At 28.4% G+C, this 23,245-nt stretch overlaps 2 protein-coding genes across 3 annotated transcripts in view; one reads left to right on the top strand and one right to left on the bottom strand.

Moving 5' to 3' along the window:
* LOC132949635 (UDP-glycosyltransferase UGT5-like) overlaps positions 1 to 18,468 on the top strand; it is a 36,865-nt gene extending 18,397 nt beyond the window's left edge. The window contains exons 3-7 of the mRNA XM_061020618.1: positions 847 to 1,086; positions 1,475 to 1,657; positions 9,437 to 9,668; positions 15,195 to 15,414; positions 17,800 to 18,468. Coding sequence (XP_060876601.1) covers positions 847 to 1,086; positions 1,475 to 1,657; positions 9,437 to 9,668; positions 15,195 to 15,414; positions 17,800 to 18,061 — 1,137 coding nt within the window. The 3' untranslated portion in view covers positions 18,062 to 18,468. The remainder of the gene's footprint in view (positions 1 to 846; positions 1,087 to 1,474; positions 1,658 to 9,436; positions 9,669 to 15,194; positions 15,415 to 17,799) is intronic.
* Positions 1 to 23,245, bottom strand: part of LOC132949634 (gamma-aminobutyric acid type B receptor subunit 2) — a 297,294-nt gene that overhangs the window by 266,302 nt on the left and 7,747 nt on the right. The window lies entirely within an intron of this gene.

Below are 23,245 nucleotides of genomic sequence, written 5' to 3'. Positions count from 1 at the left end.
GTACAGGTGGTTTTCAAAAAATTGTAAGAAAAATTAAAATAATATAATGAATGCGAAAAAAAAACAAAAAATTGTATACCGACAAAAATTTGTGACGCCGAATTTAATCAAGGTAATGTTTGTGGTGGTCTACCATTTGGCATTTTGTATTGAAAATCTTTATTGTTCTGATGGTCCTTACCATAAACAAAAGTACCAATTTTTGAGTTTCATGTTTTTTCCGTTCATGGTCGTTGCGTACATACGAAAATATTTTTAAAATCCAATAAAACTTAATGACGTAGATGGACTTTTTAATTCTTCTAGTGCAATTTTAAAGCTAAAACACTTACCACTATTATATTGAAAGGGGATAATTTCTCGGAGAAATTACATCGGGTTTTTAATTTATTTATTATTTATTATTGGTACATAAAATATTTATTATTTTACCTTTTTACTCAACTTTAACTTATATTGTTACTAGCTATTTTTAAAAAGAATTATCGTTGTCATTATCTACAAAATGTAGGTACTTTCAATTGGGTGTATAACTCGTGCTTATATGCTCAGTTCAGGAGTATAATAAGGGTATGAAGTTCTCTCAAAAGTTCTGCTAATGTCGATAATAATAGTTTCGCTGTTTAATATACATTTTCAGCCTTTTCGATTTAGATACTTTTCAAAAATCCATTCACATTATGTACTGCCATAAAAATGTTAAACATGTCACATCACTGTGGCCGCTCCTCTGCCGTTTCATATTTTTCTATTGCATTTTTGCTCTATATTTTCCTCCACCGACCTACTAGGTATCAAAAGCCTACATATCGATCGAACTATTTTTATTTTTTTACATCCATACAGATCTTCAACACTGGTTGCTTCGTGTCAATGGCCAATCATTTCGGGGCACCAGTCGTCGGTATAACTTCGACCAGTCTCTATCCGTGGTTCGGAGGTATGGTCGGTGATGTGGTGATGCCGTCGTATGTGCCGGTAAACTTGTTACCGTTCACCAGTCGGATGATGTTTGCTGAACGCCTGATCAACTCCGTGATTCTGATAGGGATGAAAACGTATTACAAGTTCAAATACGAACAGGCAGTGAGTATGGTGTTTTGTTGTGTCCAAACGTTAAATATTGTTATGATGAAAAGGTAGACTCAGATTTTAAGCACTGCAAATCCACTTAATGTTTTCCAAAAAAAAAGGAACTACATATATGCATTACAGACTGTTTATGAGCCACATATAAACGAAAATATTATAACATGTGTTTATTGTATGAATAATTATTATAAAATCTCACTATCCAATAATGTATTATAATACAAAAAACAATTTATAAAATATATAATACGATATCAAAAATATTCGATTGCTGAAACACTCGCCAGTTATGAAAATATGATAACGTTTTTTCCTGTGTTACGCGTGTACAAGACGATTTATATAATATTTACCCGCACAAAAATGTCCATGGTTTTAATAGGCTCAAGCAATCGTGGATAAATACTTAGGAAAACTGAATGGTGGTACGGTCTCCGAATCCCTAGACAACGTGAACGCCATCATAGTGAACACACACTTCGTGTTTGGAGACACCCGGCCGCTGCCACCAGGTATCATTGAAGTCGGAGGATGCACGTACAAGAAGCCAATGCCCTTGCCGGAAGTGAGTACCTATATATATCTACGATACAGTTTATGGTAATTTATCAACATGCGTTGATGTCCGGGCGTGTATAATTCAAATGAAGTAACGTTTGAATCTAGCATTAAGATCAAGTACCGATCGAGTTTTCAACACCCCAAACGATAAAATATCACAAATGTGAACTTGAAAATGTATTCAAAAAATTAATCTAGAATGAGAATAATAATTTGGTTTCAGACTATATTTTAGAACCTGAGCAGAGCAATAAATGTATACATTTTAAAATTATGTTAATTTTTTTGTGTTAAGTGCGTACATCATACTTAGGAGCACTAAAAATTTTACAATCTTCAACTCTGAGAGTAATTTCTAACATACAATAATGATTTATGCTCAAACTATTTTATTAAGTTTTATCATTCATTCAAAAAATGCAAATCGTAGTCCGTAGATACTAGATAATATATTCCATTATTAAATTATAATTTTCTTCCACACACAATTAAAATATTTAGATTAACTGTTTTGCTATTTATACCACGAACCTATCCATACTGTTTTACTGTAAGTCGGTATTGACCTATAACTTATAATAACAGCTAGGAATATTCTATCAACTAAATATATAAGTAGATAAGTAGGTAATTATTATTAAATAATAATATTAAATGCAATGTGTTTTTGGCAAAAATTAGTTCAATCGTGTATATTATTAATAGAAAAATAAATTACTAAAATCAATATTAATAACGAATATCTTGAGAAATATAGAACCGACTGTCATTCTCTGCTCAAAATCATTTTAAGTATTTGGTACAATTATTTATCATTGAGTTCAAATAATTAATTAAACATATACATTACGGTGACCTACTTAATGACGAGGTAAACTCGACCCTAAAACTATATAGCAGCAGAGCAGTTTCGTCGGTGTTCATGACAACTCGTACATTTCAAATTTCAAATTTTTGAAAATCTTTATACTCAAATATTGAACCAATATAGGTAGTTAGGAAAAAAATATTTGAAAAAATTGTATAAAATCAAAACGAATAGGTTAACCAAGCTGGTTACGGTTTAAAAAAAAAATTATAAATATTAAATACTATGAATTATGATTTATGATTAAATATTTTTAAATCTTTAAACGCCATAATTTATAATAATTTTTATTTAATACATATCAACCAACTTAAATCTTCTATTATTCTACTTTCCAAAATAGTTAACCCAATTGTTATGAATTTATGATCAACTTTTCTAGAAAAGACTTATGAATTACATAAGTTGATCACCAGTGAAAATATCTATAATATCTTCAATTGGATATTACAGTTTTCCCAAATAACAATATAAAACACATTAAGTTAAAACGTGCGTTCTATATTAACACTATAAATTACCTTCCTTACAACATTATAACACTGAATGTCTACTTGTATTTAGTTTTTAATTTGTATAAAGAGTTACATAAAACTTTTTGAAATCCATTATAGCTGCAGGGAAAAAATTTAATTTATACGAACAGGCAAAATATTGTTTAATGCAATACGGCATTATAATATATAAATATCTAGATATTATCTTGTTCTACACTGAATCCAAAATAAAATATTAAATATTGTGTGCCTGTACATAAAACAGTAAGTTATTCATCTGCACGAGACAGAATATTTTATATAATATAATAGGTAGAGGTTTTTAAAAAAAATTTATTTATTTACAAATTACTTCTAAATGTCACTTACACATTTATCATTCATCATACATTTTACACGATATGGAGCAAAAAATTTTGTTTGGATATCAATAAGCTTTTAGATATTATAGTAAATAAACAAACATTATTTATGGATGCGTATGAAGTTGAGAGATATTGTATATATACCATATTATACGACGTACGTGCTAATATGACGTATGCTATTGTATTTTGACTTCGTGAATTTATAGTAAAAATGAGTTGTTGGTAAATCCATTCGATATTTTTATGTATATCACAAAATGTTTATCCACTACTCCGCTCATCTAAATTCCAACCACTTATAATTATTTATCAATTCACTCAAAATTCAATTTTTATACAATCAATTACTTTTTTTTTAATTAAAAAGAAATGTATGTTCTATACATTAGAAAACTATAAATAAATATGATAAATAATAAATGACATAAGTAACATGGTTGGGTGAAGAGACCCATTAGCAACACCCTTTATATTAATTAAATACTTTGAAAAATATTCTGCTTCGGTGTAAGAAAATTAAAAATATAATATGCTGTCATTTAAAAACGAAAACCTTAAAAAAATTATATTTAACTACAAAGTACCACAACTATAATAAATTGTTTTCAAAAATATTGTTTCGTAATGAGTATTGACATTTGTAAAAAAAAATATTTCAAAAATGTTTTGAGAAAATAAGTTTTATATTTTTACACGAATTACCCTGTATAGATTTTAGTCGTCGTGTGAGAGAATGTTTGGATTTCTGAGTGATTGAAAATGAGAATTTTTGTTATGTTTTTCGTACGGCTCGACGATGGTATTCAATTTTAGTTTATTCTGACGGCGGAAACAATACTTATGCCTTGCTATGTATATATTTTTGGGTCTTCATTTTATATTAGATTTTTTTAAATGAAAACGGTCTTTTATTCTTACAACCACCGAAACATGGAGGTCCTATAAAAGGATCGTACTCAAGGATTTTTTTCCCCTGATTTTAAATGATCCTATTCCACGAAGTTCAAAGAAGAGTAAATCTTTATTCAAAGCTCAAACGTGGATAGATGGACTTATATTTTGATAAAATTATTATTTTTGGTATAACGAAAAATTTTGCACATCCAATTTCCCGAAAAAGGTGAAAATTCCTAGTTTTGTCTTTCATATCTACCCAATTCTGACTCTGATTTAAAACACATTTATCGAATTTATTTTAGATTCTGAGTGGAGCGATAGATGTATTGATTTTACAATGATGTCTGTTTTTTTTTCTGTCATCACCTTTTAGACAGTAAAAGTGATTGGATTTTCTTCAACAGTAACTTTTCTGATAGAAAAGTGAATCTAGTTGGTACTTTGGGGGGTTACAAGTAAAAATTCTCAGTAGTTTTCAAAAGCGACATGAAAAACAAAAGAAAAATTAAAGAAAAACGGGAATTTCTTACGCAAAATCTGTTTTAGAGAAAATTTTGGTTTTTGGTGTAACTCTAAAACAAATGACCGTAGGTACACGAAATTTTAACTGAATATTTATATTAGCATTTTCTATACACCGTAACAATTTTCAAATATTTTGACTTATTTTGAGCTGTTTACGGACATTTTCAGTTTCCATTTTTTTTAGTTTTTTTTTCTACAAATATCAATAAAATTTTATTTATCGGGTAAAAAAGCTTGAAAATTTAATACGAGGCTCCTACTATATTGTTACAATGACACTTGAAAAATATTATAAAGCATTTAAAGATCAAATATTGACAAAATACGAAAAAATCACGAAAATTAGCAAATTATTTTGAGTTGAGAATTCATAAAAATTTTTCTTTTTAAATCTGAGATTTTAAAATGTAATACAAGATTATCTATAAGTTTGTCTACCTTTATCAAAAAAAAATGTCTACAAGAAAGTAAAATTAAATTTTTATGAGCGTTTGAAATTCATATTTTTACAACATTTGATATTCACTCGATTTCTGTGTAACGATTTTCTTATTTTGTTGTAATTGAAAAACGTATGACTGTAGATACTTGAAAATTTCATTGAATGTTTATATTAGCATTTTCTATACACGATAAAATTTTGAAAATTATTTGACTCTTTTTGAGCTGTTTACGGACATTGTAAGTTTTCAATTTTTTTAGTTTTTTTTTCTATAAATATCAATAAATGTTATTTGTTGGGTAGAAAAACGTGAAAATTTTTGCAAGTCTCCTGATATTTTGTTACAATAGTAGTTGAAAAATATTGAAAATACATAGGCACAATTTTTTTTTATAAGCATTTTATGTTCAAATTTTGACTAAATTTATCAAATTTAAAATGTAATAATTATTTTATAGTTAAAAAATTTATAAAATGTTTAACTTTTATGGCTAAGGATTGAAAATTTAAAACAAGGTTCCACGTAAATAGGTTATATATAAATTACTTTATTCGTCTTAATATCATCAAATATACTTGGTAATATCATAGGCTGACTGACCGTTTTCGCTCAGAATCGTTTTTTTTATACAATGATATTATATCATTGAATTCAAATTTAACACCATCCATTACAGATACCCACTTGTAACATACTGTACAGCAGAGCGACATCCACTTACCCACCTTTTTTTTCTTTGTGTCTGTACACGATAAGTAGTCGAAATTAAGCTTCGATTTCCAACTTAAGTATCAGCTTTTCTGGTGGGAAAGTAACTCTAGTTAGTGCATTTAAGAGGTCAAAATGGAATATTTCCTAGAAGTTTTCAAAAGCATCGGAAAAAGAAAAAAATTACGGCAATCCCAGAATTTTCAAGCAAAACCAGTTTTTGACAAAATCTAGTTTTTTTCGTTGTGTTTAACTAAAGATATTTCTATTTTTATTAGTTTTATTAAAATTTTAAACTATGGTCGAGAAAAAATGTTCTATCTCGATCAAAGAACTTGATAGTTTAACTCAAAAGTCTTAATGCTACAAATTACTATAATAATTAAGAGCAATTTAAATTGTATATGATAATACCTAGATTGATAAATCATTTATTTGGATTCATTACATCCATTACAGTGACCTACTCAATGACGATGTACACACGACTCCTTCTATACAGCAGAGCATAAAGCAGCAGATACTTATCTACTTTCTTCCTTTTTTAATTTTAATATATTTTAGAAATACGAATTCAATATCATACAAAAACCAAAAAAAAATAAATATAAGATAAATTATACTAAATACTAATACAATATTATTTGATTCGTTTTTAGTGATTGCTGAGTAACAATGTATAAAATGGTGTTAGATCAAATTAATTAAGTCTGATATAAAATATATATGTATATATACATAGTTATTCATTCATATAAATAGATACAAATATAATAAAATATTGTTAATTTGTCAGCGTTTAATGTTACCATACCTTTTTTTATTTGTATCAATGTTTTTAAGACCATTATTATAATAATATAATATTTAACCACCAAAACTTATATGTTTTGTTAGTTTCCAATTTTTAAAAAACATGTCCACAAATAAGAAAGTCAATTTCGTCAAATACTATTTTTGAGTAAAAATTCACGTATTTTCATCATTTTTTTTTTTCGTTTTTCCTGATTGTATTGAAAAATACTGGAAATTTAAAATTGTAACCTCGCGTTAGTAGTAATCAGATCCAAATTATTATCAGATACTACCCTCAAAAGTAAAAGTGAAAAGTATTTCCCACTACTTTTATACAGACACAAAATAGAGCACATCATTGACAAATCAATAGATTCCTCACTCCACTCAGAATCTAAAATTATGTTCCATATTAGTATAATTTATAGGTGCATGATTGATTCAAAGATGAGGCATCTGTAAAATTATCAAAATACTCATAAACTCCTTAAATTTATTACAATACATAAAATATAACTTTTTAACTTTTTAATTTATCACTCCAATATCATTAAAACTATTACATTATACGCTTATACAGTAGTTATACCATTGCAATTTCGAGTTGTTTTTTTTTTTTTTTGCGGCAATTAATGTAAAATACCATATTTTTTCCATCAAGTGTGTATATTGTAAAAGGCGACTAGCTTTTGTTATACGTGTACATTTTATAATGTAGTACAGTGAAAATATAATTTAGAACCCTTGTAATTACGTTGGTACGTATTCAAATTATATAGTTTAATCGTGAAACATACTATTAAAAACCAAAATATCCCAACATGTACCTACTATTAATTTTAATAAAAAAATAAAACAAACTTAATCAATAACGTAATTTGTTATTTTATTTCTATGATAAAATAATAAAATGTACCTATTACAACGGATAACCGATAACAGTTACATCATATTACAACAGGTTATTGGCATTTATTTATATGAACATTATTATGACTCTTACTAATATTGTCGTTTTGATTAATTTGTGCACAGTCATTATAGTCTAGCTAGACTCTAGCTGTAATTGCAATGTCACCGTTCTCGTTATGATATAAAAATCGAAATTCTATCCACTGACCATCAATGAAATATGCCCTGAGTTTATTGGAGTGTAACTTTGTTCGATAGGATGAGAAATAGGCAGTAAACAATATCATTATATTTTTAAAAATTGTAATTTCCTCGAGTTTTCCGGCAATTGTATCTTTATCCACCTGAAGTATAGGCCATAGGACATACTGTTGTAGTCCATTTAAAAGTAACAATGTAATTGTTTGATATATTATTTATTGTTTGAATGTTTCACACACTTCCACAGTGTTTAATTCGAAAAATGAAGAGCGTTAAGCCATCAACACGGCGACGCTCATTTAAAGAAAATAATAATAGTACAATTACATAATGTTAAGCACAAATACTTATATAATTCATCTTACTCGGAGAACTATATTGTAAATAAAAATAAAAAATAAACTAAGATTAAAATATATAAAGATAAGATAAATATTAGTTGTTTATTACTCTGTTTGTAAATTGGGTAATTATTGTACGAGTAGTCGTTGTCATCGTCTTTCGAACGGTTTCATTATGTTTCCCTTTAAATCTTCAGACTCGAGCGATAATCCTTCACGTTTCTTTTACAGGAGTTTGCTTTAGAGAGTCGTATTTTTTGTTGTTATTTCTTTTTTTCATCAAAACCCCGTTGTTATTTTTCACTTTTAATTGCACCTGCGACATTTACTCTCCTGCGCCGTCATTAGAACATTTTATCTTTTCGTTCGTCCTTTTGTCCATCGGCCATCGTGTATGTATTATGTATCGGCCACTTGAATAACTGTATACATATTATATATGTGCGTTGATGTATTGTTTTCCATTCGCATACGGCATACCGTGGTTGGTGCGTAACGCGGCTATTTAAATGAGATTTATACCACCTAAAATACTCGAACAGCCATCTATACTATCTGTTCATTTTTCCAGCTCAATGATTTTTGACCGACGATAAATCTGAAACGTCGACAAAAATTATTCTACTAGCCACCCGAAAACGATATCGGCTCATTCATACCGATTTGTCTTGCTAAACAACCCCAAACATATTTACCCCTCCTCTCTTTCTAAAAATAATATTTTCTCACAATAATATGTCTATTATTTAAATCAACTAAACTGAAGGTACATCTTAAATTAAGCTTATGCACATTATTGTAAATATTTTATCCCATCGCCCTCCCCCCTCTTGAGTTGTTTGTATTCTTCACTGCAGTGACGTTGACTCATAGTTGAGCATATAGAAGAAATGCACACTCAGTGTCTGGAGTGGCAGGATGTTAGAGTGGAGTTCTATTGAATATCCTTGTTACTCTAAAACGACTCTATCTGTATTGTTTTCAATTTTTAAGGCATTAGCTTCTAAAGCTTTTTAATACACAAAATTTGTTTTACGGTATATAATACTATATATACTATATATACTTTATTATACAGAATGCACAATAAACATCGAATCAATTTGTTTTTCTGTTCTATGTCAATATAAGTGCAGTTTACAATCAACAATATTATTAGAACATTACATCACCCATATAATATCAATGACCAATACCCTCTCATGTACAAGCGCATCTCTGTACACAGGTCTTAGAACGGTACGTGACCGAGGCCCAACGAGGTGTCATTTACTTTTCGATGGGCTCCATAGTGAAAGGCTCGTCCATACCAGCCACCCAGTCGCTGGCCATGCTCCGGGTGTTCGGCCGACTGGACGGCTACAGGGTATTGTGGAAATGGGAGGACGACCCACCACCGCCGGAAGTCCGGCCAGAAAATGTCATGTTCGTTCCTTGGATGCCTCAGTTTGATGTACTCAGTGAGTAAACGATTATTAAAACAACATTAATGTTTTAAATAATAAATGATAAAATATATGGATCCTACTATAATGGTGGCATAGAAATGGTGGCGAATATTCTATATTCGATTGAATCGCACAATACAAAGATACGTATCGAAGACACGAATGGAAGGCACTTTAAAAGAGCCTGGTGTTCATTCGCCTTTCTTTGAAGGTTTTAATATATGCAATTTTAATGAAATAAAAATTTGAATATTGAAATATTTGAATAACAGTTCAAAGTATTTCACAATTGTATAGGTGGCCCTATATATCATTTCCCATGATGGTTGTCGCGTGATAACAAAATTACGTAGAAAATTAATTAAGGCATGTTGACCCAGATCGGCTATTACTGCTTTTAATGCAATATTAGAGCTAAAACACATTAAATCGAAAAAGAATAGTACAAAAGTTCCATTTTTTTTATTCTTTTTTAAACAGCTTTAACTTTTTTGCTATATATTATTTTGAAAAAATTAGTTTTCGCTATCTACAAAATGTATTTTTCTTTAAATTATTTAACTTGTGTTTTTTTTTTCTCTAATGCATTATAGAAGGGGTAATCACCGTTTTTTGCAGGTGTTTTTTGCACTAACAATTAAGAGGTTCAACGTTCACTTAAAATATAATATAGGATACGTTTACCTTCCTACCTTCATACAATTATTATACATTTATACGTGCACATTAGTTGCTGTTGCAATGTGTATTTTATTATAATTATCATTGTTATTATTCACAACTATTAGCATTTATGTGAATGATAGGTTACTCAATATTCAGTAGCTTTTTGTTAACTATTCGATCCCCAACTTTGACCACTCACAGCTTATTCTAACTCGGAACCACTCCTCGCCAATATATCGTACCACCATTATAGTATTACAATGGCCACTAAACATTTAATGTTTATCTATTTATAGCTAAATATTTAGTTGCTATTATTATTATTGTAGCTGGAAATATAAATGTATAACCTACCGCGTATAACCATCTGTGCGACAGTGCATTTTGCCATTCAACATTACTGACCACTTCTACCAAATTTCGTTTTACTATCCATAGTTTAAAATTTTTATACAGTCCACTCTACTCCGAAACACTCTGATTGCCGAATGAATTAACGTAACTGCTGATCATTAGTTTGTATACGAAACACAAACATTGTGAATATATATACGATTCAATTGAACAGATCTATACCTACTTCGTTTGACGCAATTGTGGCTTAATATCAATGCGCTATTATATGCAGACTATTCGGTATGGTTAATAAGCTAACTTTCTACCAACATAAATTATTTCAAGTAAATGCATGTATAGTATAATATATTATATACAAACAACAAACGCATGACTACTAGAAATAATCTCAATGTAGAATAACGTTGGTACATTTGAAAATGAATAAAACCCCTGCTGGTATTACATTATTTACATTATTATAACAATGGCGTCGATTAGTATAAAATAATAATGGATACCTATTATACAGGTACAATATATTTACGTTTATCGTTTTGAAAGTAAATATTTTATTTTGCTTACATGTCAATTTAAAACACGATCTAAAAACTAAAAATAAAATTGAAGTGTAATTTATGATTTTGAATGTCTATTAAAAGCAATTATATTATTTATGAAAATATTAAACACTGTAAATCCAACGGACGATTTTCCCTGACATGCACACAGTTGTCATGCACAAACGTAGTTTTTTAAATTATTCATATACCATCCAACCAATTCGTGAATTATAAATATTAACGATTTAATATTAATATTGATTATTCTAATCAGACAGTCGATATTGTATAATATATAATATTATAAGCGCTTATGACTATATAAACCTGATAATCATCACATTGTATAAATTGCAGCATAGCATTTGTACTTATCATTAACTTATAATAACACCATTATAATTTCTTAGGAAAAGACTAAACATAAGTCATTTCGATCACCTATAAATTAATGTTCAGTTAATTAACAGTTAGATTAAAATAATATGTTGTATATATAATAAATATAATACGATTGTTTTTATTAATAATGGCAGTTATCAGCAATGATTAAATAATCCAAAATAAATAAAAAATGCAAGAGTTATAAACAAATATGAATATAATTAATTATGACATGATTAACGGTAATACCATATTAGATAATACCTAATAAGTATTTTCTTATCTGAACAATTTACTTCTTCAAATATTACAATTTAACACAAAACTGTGTGCACAAAATTCAATCTATGTTAGCATTAAACATGACTTAAATAAAAACAGAAAGTAAAAATTATAAAATAATGACAAATTTGTATTTCATTTCTAATCTATTATTTAATTTACAGAAATATAAATTATGGAAGTATATAATATATATTATGAAATCTACCATTTAAAAACACACAAATAACATCCCAAGCTACAATATTATAACATTTAGATAAGAAAAAAAAGTTTTTTTAATCGATTTAAATAATACAACGCCCAAATAATAATAGGTATTGTAATATAAAATTATATTATAAAAAATTAAGAATATAATGTAACATGTTATCAATAAATTACATTCTGATATCCATTAAATTCAACTCAAAATACAAAAAAAATAATAAATATCAAAACGTTTATTTAATAGGAAACGTTGAATAATATTAGTATTTTATTTTTAGTTTTTCCCGAATATTTTAAAAAGCACTGAGAGATTCAAATTTTGACCCCCTAAAAATACTCACTAAATTCAATTTTCTCCAAGAAATTTTCTCCATTGAAGTTGATGATCAGAGCATTTTTTCTACTGGAAAAAGTGTCTCCAGGCACAAAAAAAACAAATATCACTGTAAAATCAATACATTCTTCCACTCTGAATCTAAACGCAAAACAATCTTGAATTGTTTCAAACCAGAATTATATGAAACGAATATCCGTATAGATGAAACATTTCTATCACAAATAGAGAAAGAACTATTGACTGGAAAACTCTAGCCTTAGTCATCATCTTCCGATATTCCAGTTTGATGATTGCGACAATTATTTATATACTAAAATACTAGACATTATCTGTTCTTTTATTTAATTAGTAATCTTTCGCGGGCGTTGGTTTCGAAATACGATTTAATGGAAGTTTGACATTTATGCTTGTATTATATCTATGTATACATTATACAATATACATGTCTCTATATTTCCGTTAATAAATGTTCAAACAAGGATTACGCGTTGTATACCAAAACGGAAAGATGTGGGCAAAAACGAGCACGATCGAAAGTAATATTTACTCGTTGTGAAAACATATTCGTATATGGTTATTGTTATATTATATTATTAATATGCGTTTCTGTGATACAATGACTGTTGTTTTATCTTTTTCGTGATGTTTCGTATGATAAAGAAATCGTGACTATTGCCACTTTTCTTTACGTTTATTAAATATTGAGCTACATCTCGTGTTGTTCATGAATTGTAATGACGCGACCAGAAATTAAATTTATTTTGTGATTTGTGTTATTTTTACACACGTATTTAATTAACGACTATTAGTATGATAATATACATTATACACATAACTCAGAAGTAACGCAACTTTGCAAGAAAAACTAGTTAATCGAGGTTCTCATGAAACATTTCGGATATCTGTGTAATAATGATGGCGTATAATTATTATGGTTAAAGTAGTAACGACTGAAAATAATGGTTTTTTTTATGATAATATTATTATTCGGATTAATACCCAAAAACTACAATCGGTTACAACTTAATTTCCGTTGTTAATAGGTAATAATACCAGTTATAATTATTATTATTATACTTTTTAACTTGTATGATTTTTTTTTAAATTCTTTTTAATTTGTATAACAACTTAATTAAGTTTCTCGAGTTTTCACTACAGAAGTTTTAACAGACAAACATTTAATTTAATATTAACTTGTATAGATCTTATTTATTATTCAGTAATGATTATTAACGTTAGACCTTCGTAACTTTGTTACTTAAACAATTTTTGTATTCTATACATAACTAAAAATGTATTTTTAAACCTTAAAGTTTATTTAAAAGTTTTGAATTCTTTAATTTTTATTTTTCTGTAAATACTGCTCTATAGTTATTTATAATTTATATTATTATAATATACATACTAATATTTCCCATACAGAATAAAATTTTTAAAATATTTAAGACTAATTTTAAGTTATTTTTATCATTAATCTATTCACGCCATTCTATGTTACTTGGTATTGACTTATAAATTATAGCAATAATAATATTTTATAATAAATATTATTTGAGTAATCGTTATATACATAATGTATGTGATATATAGTATAAAAATTACTCCAATACATTTCCAATAGTAATATAAATAAATTATGAAATATCCTTAGAAACAGAGGTTGACATATCGTCTCCGTTCAGAATCGTTTTTCGTACCTATGCAATAAATAATAATTACCATTGAATAAATTATTTTAACGTCCATTACACTGACTTACTCAATGACGAAATACAGTGTAGTTACCTTATTTTTTTTAATGTAAATAAATGCATTTTCAATCATTTCTAGAATTTTTTCATAATTTTTCTTCATTCAATTACTCCATAATAAAGAAATATTACTATTACATTATAACGAAATCAAAAAGAATACAGGTAATACCTTTTTTATATTTTTTGGTATACAATAAATTATTTGCAATGCGTAATGTAATAATTAAACTCAATACTTATTAATGTTTAAAAAGAAAAAATACTTTTGTATTTATTTTCTTTAGTTCAAGTAATTCACCAACAATTCTTAATATCATGATTTATTAAAAAAAACTTTCTTGGTAATTTAAGAAAAAAAATCATCATCCCTGACTGTAGACTTATAGACTTATATTATATAAATACAATTTAGTCTGATTTACCTGCATTGGTAATAACTTAATTCATGCAAAAATTACTTAAATAGGACAAATTACTGATATTTTAGTACCTAATATAATATCATTATAACATCCTCCAGAATTCTAGAATACAACGATGCTATTAGTTTAGAATGACACAATGAGTTTTAATATAATACACGTGGGTCTTACATAAATAAATAAATATTTGTAACTAACATCGTTTCAATAAAGTCGAAGACCACAATTTAATATTATAACACATTAACATCATAATATTATTGTAAATATTATTTTACTTGGATCACAATATTATAAAAATAATAATAAATTGTCATCTTCGCTTGCACCGTATGCTGTTTATGTGTAAATAATAATATTATTAATTATACAATAATAAATAATAAATAATAAAATATACAATCGTTCAGCATTCGATTGTGTGTTCATGACACCGGTGTAGCTAAATAGCCTATCTAGAACGCCGTGTGACCAAAATTTTATGAATAACATCAATAATATTATTATGCATTATTAACTGGTCGATCACGGACCTGCAACACGCGTTACTGACCGTCTTATTCATTATTTTTATCGTATTCTAGATCACCCGAACGTCAAATTGTTTATATCGCACGGCGGTCTTATGGGAATACTGGACGCTCTTTACTCGGGCGTGCCCATCGTCGGAATACCCATGTTCGCCGACCAGTTTTCAAACATGAACTTTATCGTCCAAAACAATTGCGGTCTGCAATTGCAACTCGATCAGATCGACGAACAGGTCGCCGGTGACACGATATCCGCCGTACTCGATGACGATAAGTGAGTATAGCAGTACCTAGGTATCCATATAAAATAACTGTTACATAATAATCGAATGACGAATACACGTCTTATCTAACCTAGAGTAACTATTACTTGCATAGTTGCATATTATCGTGACTTAAGTTATAACTATAAATAAGTGGATAAAATAAATATAATTACAAATTAAAAATTAAAATTAATATTGTATATTACACATAAAGATACAATGCAACATAATATTATAATGTTATAGTGTTCATCTTAAACTATTCGATTATTTTTCAAGACATTCGCGTTGACGGACTAAATAACAATATAGCAGATTTAATTCCAAACTGAAATACTGAGGCGAAAATTGCACGTTAACTTATATAGGGTCATACAAATAGTTTTACTAACACCAACATCGATACCAGCTTTTATAATAATTATATAACATAGTATAAATGTTATACAATGGATTTCGCGCAAACTATTTGTAATAGTGTCGATTAAGTGCACCGGATAAGTTTCCCGGCGTCGTTATAATGTGAAAAACTTAATATAATAAATAATATACGTTGGACATAAAGTACCTAGCATAACAACTATTATTTCCATACTTGATTTAATGATTTCTAAACTGAATCTTTATACTATAGTTTTCTTAGTAAGCAAAAAACTGTGGAATGAGCTTCGACATACTTCTTGCACTTTGAGATCCTACCGCGTATCCGGACTGACAGTATGGCTCCGTATCATGTTTATTTATATGGTACTGTGGTAGCTAGGTATTTATTATATAGATGATGACATCTAGGTAGATAAGTCCGGTACACATGGTTCACATTTCTATCTTTCACATATACCTACTTATACTAGTTGGATACAATTGCAATGTGTGGTTTATTATTATTGTTATATTATCTTTGTACTGAGGACTGTATTTCACTCTACCGTGGTGTGGATATGATAGGCGGGTGAACACACATCTTATTGTTCGTATTATACTATAATCATTATTATTAACGCTATTATTAAAACGTCAACGCCGGACGTGGAGACGATACGTTTCTGTTTCTTTGTATCGTTGTTGGCGTTACGCATTGTCGTCCACACGTACACACAATACCAACCCATACTTTTAGCATCCTCTCCTCCTCCTCTCCCCTCCCCCCCCCCCCCCCCCGTAATCGCCTTCTCCCAAAACTCACAAATCTAATTTAGAAGAATTCTTACAAAAACTTTTCTCGTAATGCATATATATAGTACTCAGTAGGTAGTAAAAATATTAAATTAACTCGAACGCAGTTATTTTAGTCACGAACAATCTTAACGGGTATTGTCGAAATTTTAGTCACAAACCGATACGTTAAACACTACCTGGTGACTTTAAATAATACTATTACAGTGTAATTGAATATGAAAAAACGTAGCGGCCGTGGTTATTCTAAAATTGATTATGTGCAGACATTTATTTGCACAAATTTCTCACATAAGAAATCTGATCAAATAAATGTCCATTCTCCATAATATATTTATATATTTATTTGGATATTATAAAAATCTAATAAAAAGTATTTATATCTTTCTCAAAATTCATGATTTCGTTTGATAATATTAATTGATATATTCTTACCATATATACCAAACATGATTTTAGTTAAGTTACTTAAACAGTTAATCAAATAAAATAGGCAGACTTCTTCGTATACCTGTTTGAAATTTTAAACGAACTAATCAAAATTAAGAGCTGTACTCAGCGGTTGACTTGTGCACAGGGTCGCAACTTTACTTCACAACAGGCTTAATAATATTATAGACCGAATAGCATGTAGACTCGGTGGGTAGATGGACGGGTGTTGTCTGATTGCCACCGTCTGAAAACTGGTCGTGATCCAGTACGGTTCTTAACTTACATATAGTACATGTGTACAATCACTCATTTTAGATAGTCTTTGCCACAATTATTTTAGTCATTAGGTACTAGATCCCATGGTTGAGTCTCACTATAAAATCGAAGTCGAGCTAAATACTAATATCCGTCGTAAATTGTAATATTAAATTAAGCGATCAAACGATGGCGTAACTGAAATCCCTAAAACAATGTGAACCTTTGATAAACTGTATGCTTAGATTGATCCCCCATCTAGCTTACTGGGCTAATAAAACCGTAAGTATATTATTAACAACAAATCTATCACACGCGCTTGTTAATTTCTACCATTTAAGTAATTTATTTTAATAATATGTACTCTGTAGTCAGAGATTTGTCGCTTACTCATTTTTTAACAATTTTATAGTGAAAATATTACAAAACATGTTTTTTATGAGAATATGACTTCTCAGGATATAAAATGTTTTTGAACGGAACATTGCACGATACTATTATCGTTCATTATTTTTTTTTTACTTTTGCAGGTATGCGAGGAACGCGAAAAGGTTGTCGACACTCTACCGGGACCGTGATCGGGACCCGCTGGAAAAAGCTGTGTATTGGGTCGAATACGTTGCCAGGCATCGAGCCCACCTGATGCTTAAGCCGGCCAATCAAGACTGGTGGTACGAACGGTGTTTGCTAGACGTAGCTGTCGCGGTGATCGTAGCTGTGGCCACTACGTCATACATTGCCAAACGGATTCTAGCCAAAAGCCGAAGCGCTGTCACTACTGATCACCACTAGGACCAAACTGATTACACAAGAAACCAATAATGGTCACCATGTCGAATACCTTCGCTCAGTACGTGGTTTATATAATATCCAAACGCAGAGGAATGTGCATCGAATTGCATATGTTTTCGTCATGCAGTGCCATAGACTGAAGCGGTCTCGTAGGGAAATTGTCACTTACATTTCTGCAATAAGGGATTTACAAAGTTACTATGATACACCTGTGTCAATAGATTTAGCGTTTTCCGACCAATACTTCGACCAAAAAGTACTGTTATATTTTAATTTATTAACTATGTATATACAATAAATTGTAATTTCCGATTGTATTAACTATTGTACTTCTCTTGTCAGAAAGACGAAAAGCTCAATTAAATTGTATTACAACGGTACATTAAAATCATGTTATCTAAAACCATTATCCTCACCACAATTATGTAAGTTTTGTTAAATACCAGTGTCCGGATGTCTGGTAACTCTATATGGAGTGGATACCTATGTTAATTAATTGGAAAGTTGGTAATCCCAATTTGAAATGTTGTATGGATATTTTAGTGCAGTTAATTTAATGAAATGTATTATGACCAATAATAATAATGGCCTCCCTGTAGATATGATTAAAAAAAGCGTATTATATTGAACTAGGACTACTGGCTTTCCAATTAATTAATATAGGTGTTTATATTCAATAAACCATTTGTTGGTAGTACTTATTTTTAAATCCTCTATTTAAAGTTTTTAATTTGATTAATTTATAAGCTTTTACTCCGATATTTGCTTAGTTTATTCAATATCATACACAGCTGTATGAGCACAAACTAATCGATAATGGTACACCATCAATTACTAGGTTATTAGTTTGCAACAAACAAAAATATAATAGTTACAAATAAATAATACAATGGTTTTCTTAGGTGTACATATCAATAAGTTATAGATATGTAATGATTTTGTTAGTGTTGTCTAGGATAGGACTAAGGGCTTCGAAGAGATTGTCAGACATTTGTAGGCTTTTTCTGATTTCTATATGGTTTTGACAGTAGACAAGGAGGTACTTGACTGTAAGAAGTTCTCCATAGGCTTGACACATTGCAGGTTCTTCTCTTTTCTCATAAGATGACATCTTAAACTGACTTTTATAGATTTATGTTACATAGAAAGTCGATATACCTTGTATTGTTATAGTTACTTAAAAATACGATAATATTATTAAAACAACTTTTAGATAAGTAATACTCTGTGAAATGGTTATCATGCCTATCAACGAAGTTGCATGATAATTATTTTTTAGTGATTAATTATCCCAGTTTAGTCTTTAAATAAGTCAATACTTCATACATAAAGCATAGTCTAGTCATAATGTTGTAATATAAACAACTCAAAAACTATAATTTTATATATGATTTACAAGGTTAAAAAGGTGGGCAAGTGGATGTCACTCTGCTGTACAGTAAGTTACAAGTGGGTCACTGTAATGGATGGTGTTAAATTTGAATTCAATGATATAATATCATTGTATAAGAAAAACGATTCTGAGCGAAAACGGTCAGTCAGCCTATGATATTACTAATATATTTGATGATATTAAGACGAATAAAGTAATTTATATATAACCTATTTACGTGGAACCTTGTTTTAAATTTTCAATCCTTAGCTATAACATTTAAACATTTTATACATTTTTTAACTACAAAATAATTATTACATTTTAAATTTGATAAATTTTGTCAAAATTTGAACATTAAATGCTTATAAAAAAAAATTGTGCCTATGTATTTTCAATATTTTTCAACTACTATTGTAACAATATATCAGGAGACTTACATAAAATTTTCACGTTTTTCTACCCAACAAATAACATTTTATTGATATTTATAGAAAAAAAAACTAAAAAAATTGAAAACTTACAACGTCCGTAAACAGCTCAAAAAGAGTCAAATTATTTTCAAAATTTTATCGTGTATAGAAAATACTAATATAAACATTCAGTCAAAATGTCATGTACCTACGGTCATTTGTTTTAGAGTTACACCAAAAACCAAAATTTTCTCTAAAACAGATTTTGCGTAAAAATTTCTGTTTTTCCTTAATTTTTCTTTTGTTTTTCATGTCGCTTTTGAAAACTACAGGGAATTTTTACTTTTGACCTCCCAAAGTACACATCATTGTAAAATCAATACATTCATCGCTTCGCTCAGAATCTAAAATGATAATACAATTTTTGTATCTTAGACTTTTAAGTAATGCGCTATCAACATTAAAAATACTATACAAATAATTAACACCGCCATATAAATTTTACACGATAAAAAAAAAATCACGATTATTATAAAAATGCTTGTAAAAAATTAATAACAGAAAAACATACTTAAATAAAATAATTAATTTTAAACAATAATTCATGCAATTTGTATAAAAATAGTTTAATATAGGTAATAAAAGTTGTTATACTTCTATTTCAAACGTTACAAGCTCATTATATTCAGATTATCAAACTTTCTAAGTGTTGTAATTTATCATAATAAATGGTGATTCGAAAGCATTAAAACCATAATATTAAGAAAAATAGAAATATTATAATTTAAATATTTTAGAAGACAACCATTCTGTGTAGCTGCTTGATTATTGGACAAATTGGTTTATTCTATTTAACAGCACCTATATCTATAGCGAGTAATGAATAACAAAATAATAATGAAGTCAACATAATATAAAAAAATACAAAAAGGGTACAAATTCCTTCCAAATTTTAATAAATATCAAAAGCTATTAAACAATTTTTTTTTAGTGAACTTTGTGTATTTTTGATTATCAAGCTTATAAATAACCTAGTAGAGCGCATACGGCTTATGTATAAAAATAAATATGGAAATGATAAAACTAAAACTCATAATAATCTTCAATATTTTTTTATCTACCTGTCGCTTATAATAATAACTATATATCATAATACTTATACCATAGAACACACAAATACATCACATACTATCTATACATTTCATACATAACATGAATACTTTAAATGCAATTACTTCGAGTACATCACACATCAGTCAGGTGCTTTATAAAATTTATTTTTGCATGCAGTTGGTAATATATTATGTATATTGTATAGTGCATGCATATTACTCTTACTCTCTGTTCGTGATCCATTTAATTGCAACAAAAAACCACAGAATATAGATATATTGACATTCTTGTATTCTACGCATAGTATACCTAACCTAACCTACGTCAACCCAACGGTTTAGTTAACCAAATTGCATATATATATATATATATAATATACATTGCGGAATGCACATACAATATACATATATATTTGAATTTTGTCGGTGGCTTAAGGTATAAGCAATTTGATCTAATCGTTTCTTGAGAAACACATTAGTCTTGGTCAGCACATTACCGATTACTAAATCTCAAAGATCATTTTGGATTCCGATCGAACCATTTTTATTAGCTGTTCCTTTTACAGTGCGACTTATTGCGTGTCTTGCCTGTTTCTTTTTTAATGTCCACAGACGTTTTAAAGCTTTGTTTGGAACTTAATTGATGGGCTCCATTCCATTCGTATACATAGGTAACCACATATAAGTTCATCAATCAGTAATTCTTTTTAGATTATAAATCTAGTTTATCACAATTTCGAAATTATGGTGTTATTTTTGTTACATTTAATGTACGCCTTTATTATATGGAATTAAATATTTAAACTGGATACGCCTAATATACTAATATGAATACACTCTATGTTTATAATATACGTAACTAATTATTTTTCATACTTAAGTATAAATCAAAAAATTATATTAACAAAAATCTCGAAACACACTATATTTTCAGTCAGTATTTATTTTTATGAATACTTTTTTATCCTTTAATTTTTTTAATTTTGTTGCCACATTACTATAAAATTAGCTAATCTTTAGATCGAGGCTGGATCAACAATTCAAAGCACAATGAAAATTATATTTTAAATAAACTATTATAGCGGTATACCTAGTTTTATTATAAAAATCAACGAGTATACTTACAAAAATGTAATTAACAAAATATAGGTACTAGTCGTCTTATAATAATATAACAAACGCGTGTACAAAGGCGTAACTCAATCACTTTTACTTTGCTTTTTTTATATATTATTATAAATACCTAGGTACAACATATTAAAAAGTTAAACTTTTGTTCATGACTCAAGATCGTTGTCAACAAAGTAATTTGACAAGGTTTAATTTCAAAGCAGAGTGTATGATTAAAAGACCTGACGCCATCACACGTGCATTTAAAATGTAAATGAAAGAAATAAAGTAAATATTACCCGTAGAGATAAAATCTTCTTATCTACTGACTGCCACTCACTCAAACACTTACGACATTATTTTTAATTTGCATGCCCTTCCACACAGACCTCTTAGACGCTGTGTTAGAATATGTATTGTTATTGCATTTTTACGCTGTGTTTATTTTTTTAATCGAATAAATATTAATAAAACAAATAAAAGCTTAAGTTTGTATAAATTATAACATTAATATTATTAAATATTCTAAAGTCATCAATATTTTTGTTTCGTTTCGTTCATTTTTATTATTATTACTGTTACTTTTTGCAAGTATTTTATATTTATTTGAATGACGTTTAAATTAATTATTCCTGTAATTCATTGTACATAATATTTTTTCTATAATTCTTTCATTTCACAATTTCAACATATTTAATGTTTTTCTTTAGCAAGTTTAAAATACTTAATAGCTAATATTTTATTCCATTACCTAAGTGTAACAACTGTTATTGTGTGTTTTAGAAATGAAATAATATTTTTCATTTTTACGAAGTATTTTGTTATTCAATGAAAAGATAATTCGTTTTAGACTGTGTTCCAATTAATCTTAGTTGGATACAATTTTTGTCTTATGTCCATTCAAATTAAGGACTTTTCCGAAGTTTGAAATTCATTTAGTAAAATAATGGCTTACAGACTAATTTTTGAAGCTAATATGTGATATCTAGCGATAATATACCAGCTACATCAATGATTGATTACCTATTTACATCACATGCTGAGCTGAGATATTCAAGATTTCTTGCATTAATGTCATCACTTTGTAACTTTCCTTTCCTAAACTCGTTTACAATTCAATATTAAACCATAATGCATTTATTATAATACTTCGATTACCTAGAATAATAGGATCGTA

The sequence above is a fragment of the Metopolophium dirhodum genome, chromosome 7, assembly GCF_019925205.1.
Source record: "Metopolophium dirhodum isolate CAU chromosome 7, ASM1992520v1, whole genome shotgun sequence".
Lineage (NCBI taxonomy): Eukaryota > Metazoa > Arthropoda > Insecta > Hemiptera > Aphididae > Metopolophium > Metopolophium dirhodum.
Note: the sequence above shows the minus strand (reverse complement) of the source record. Positions and strands in the feature narration are given on the sequence as shown.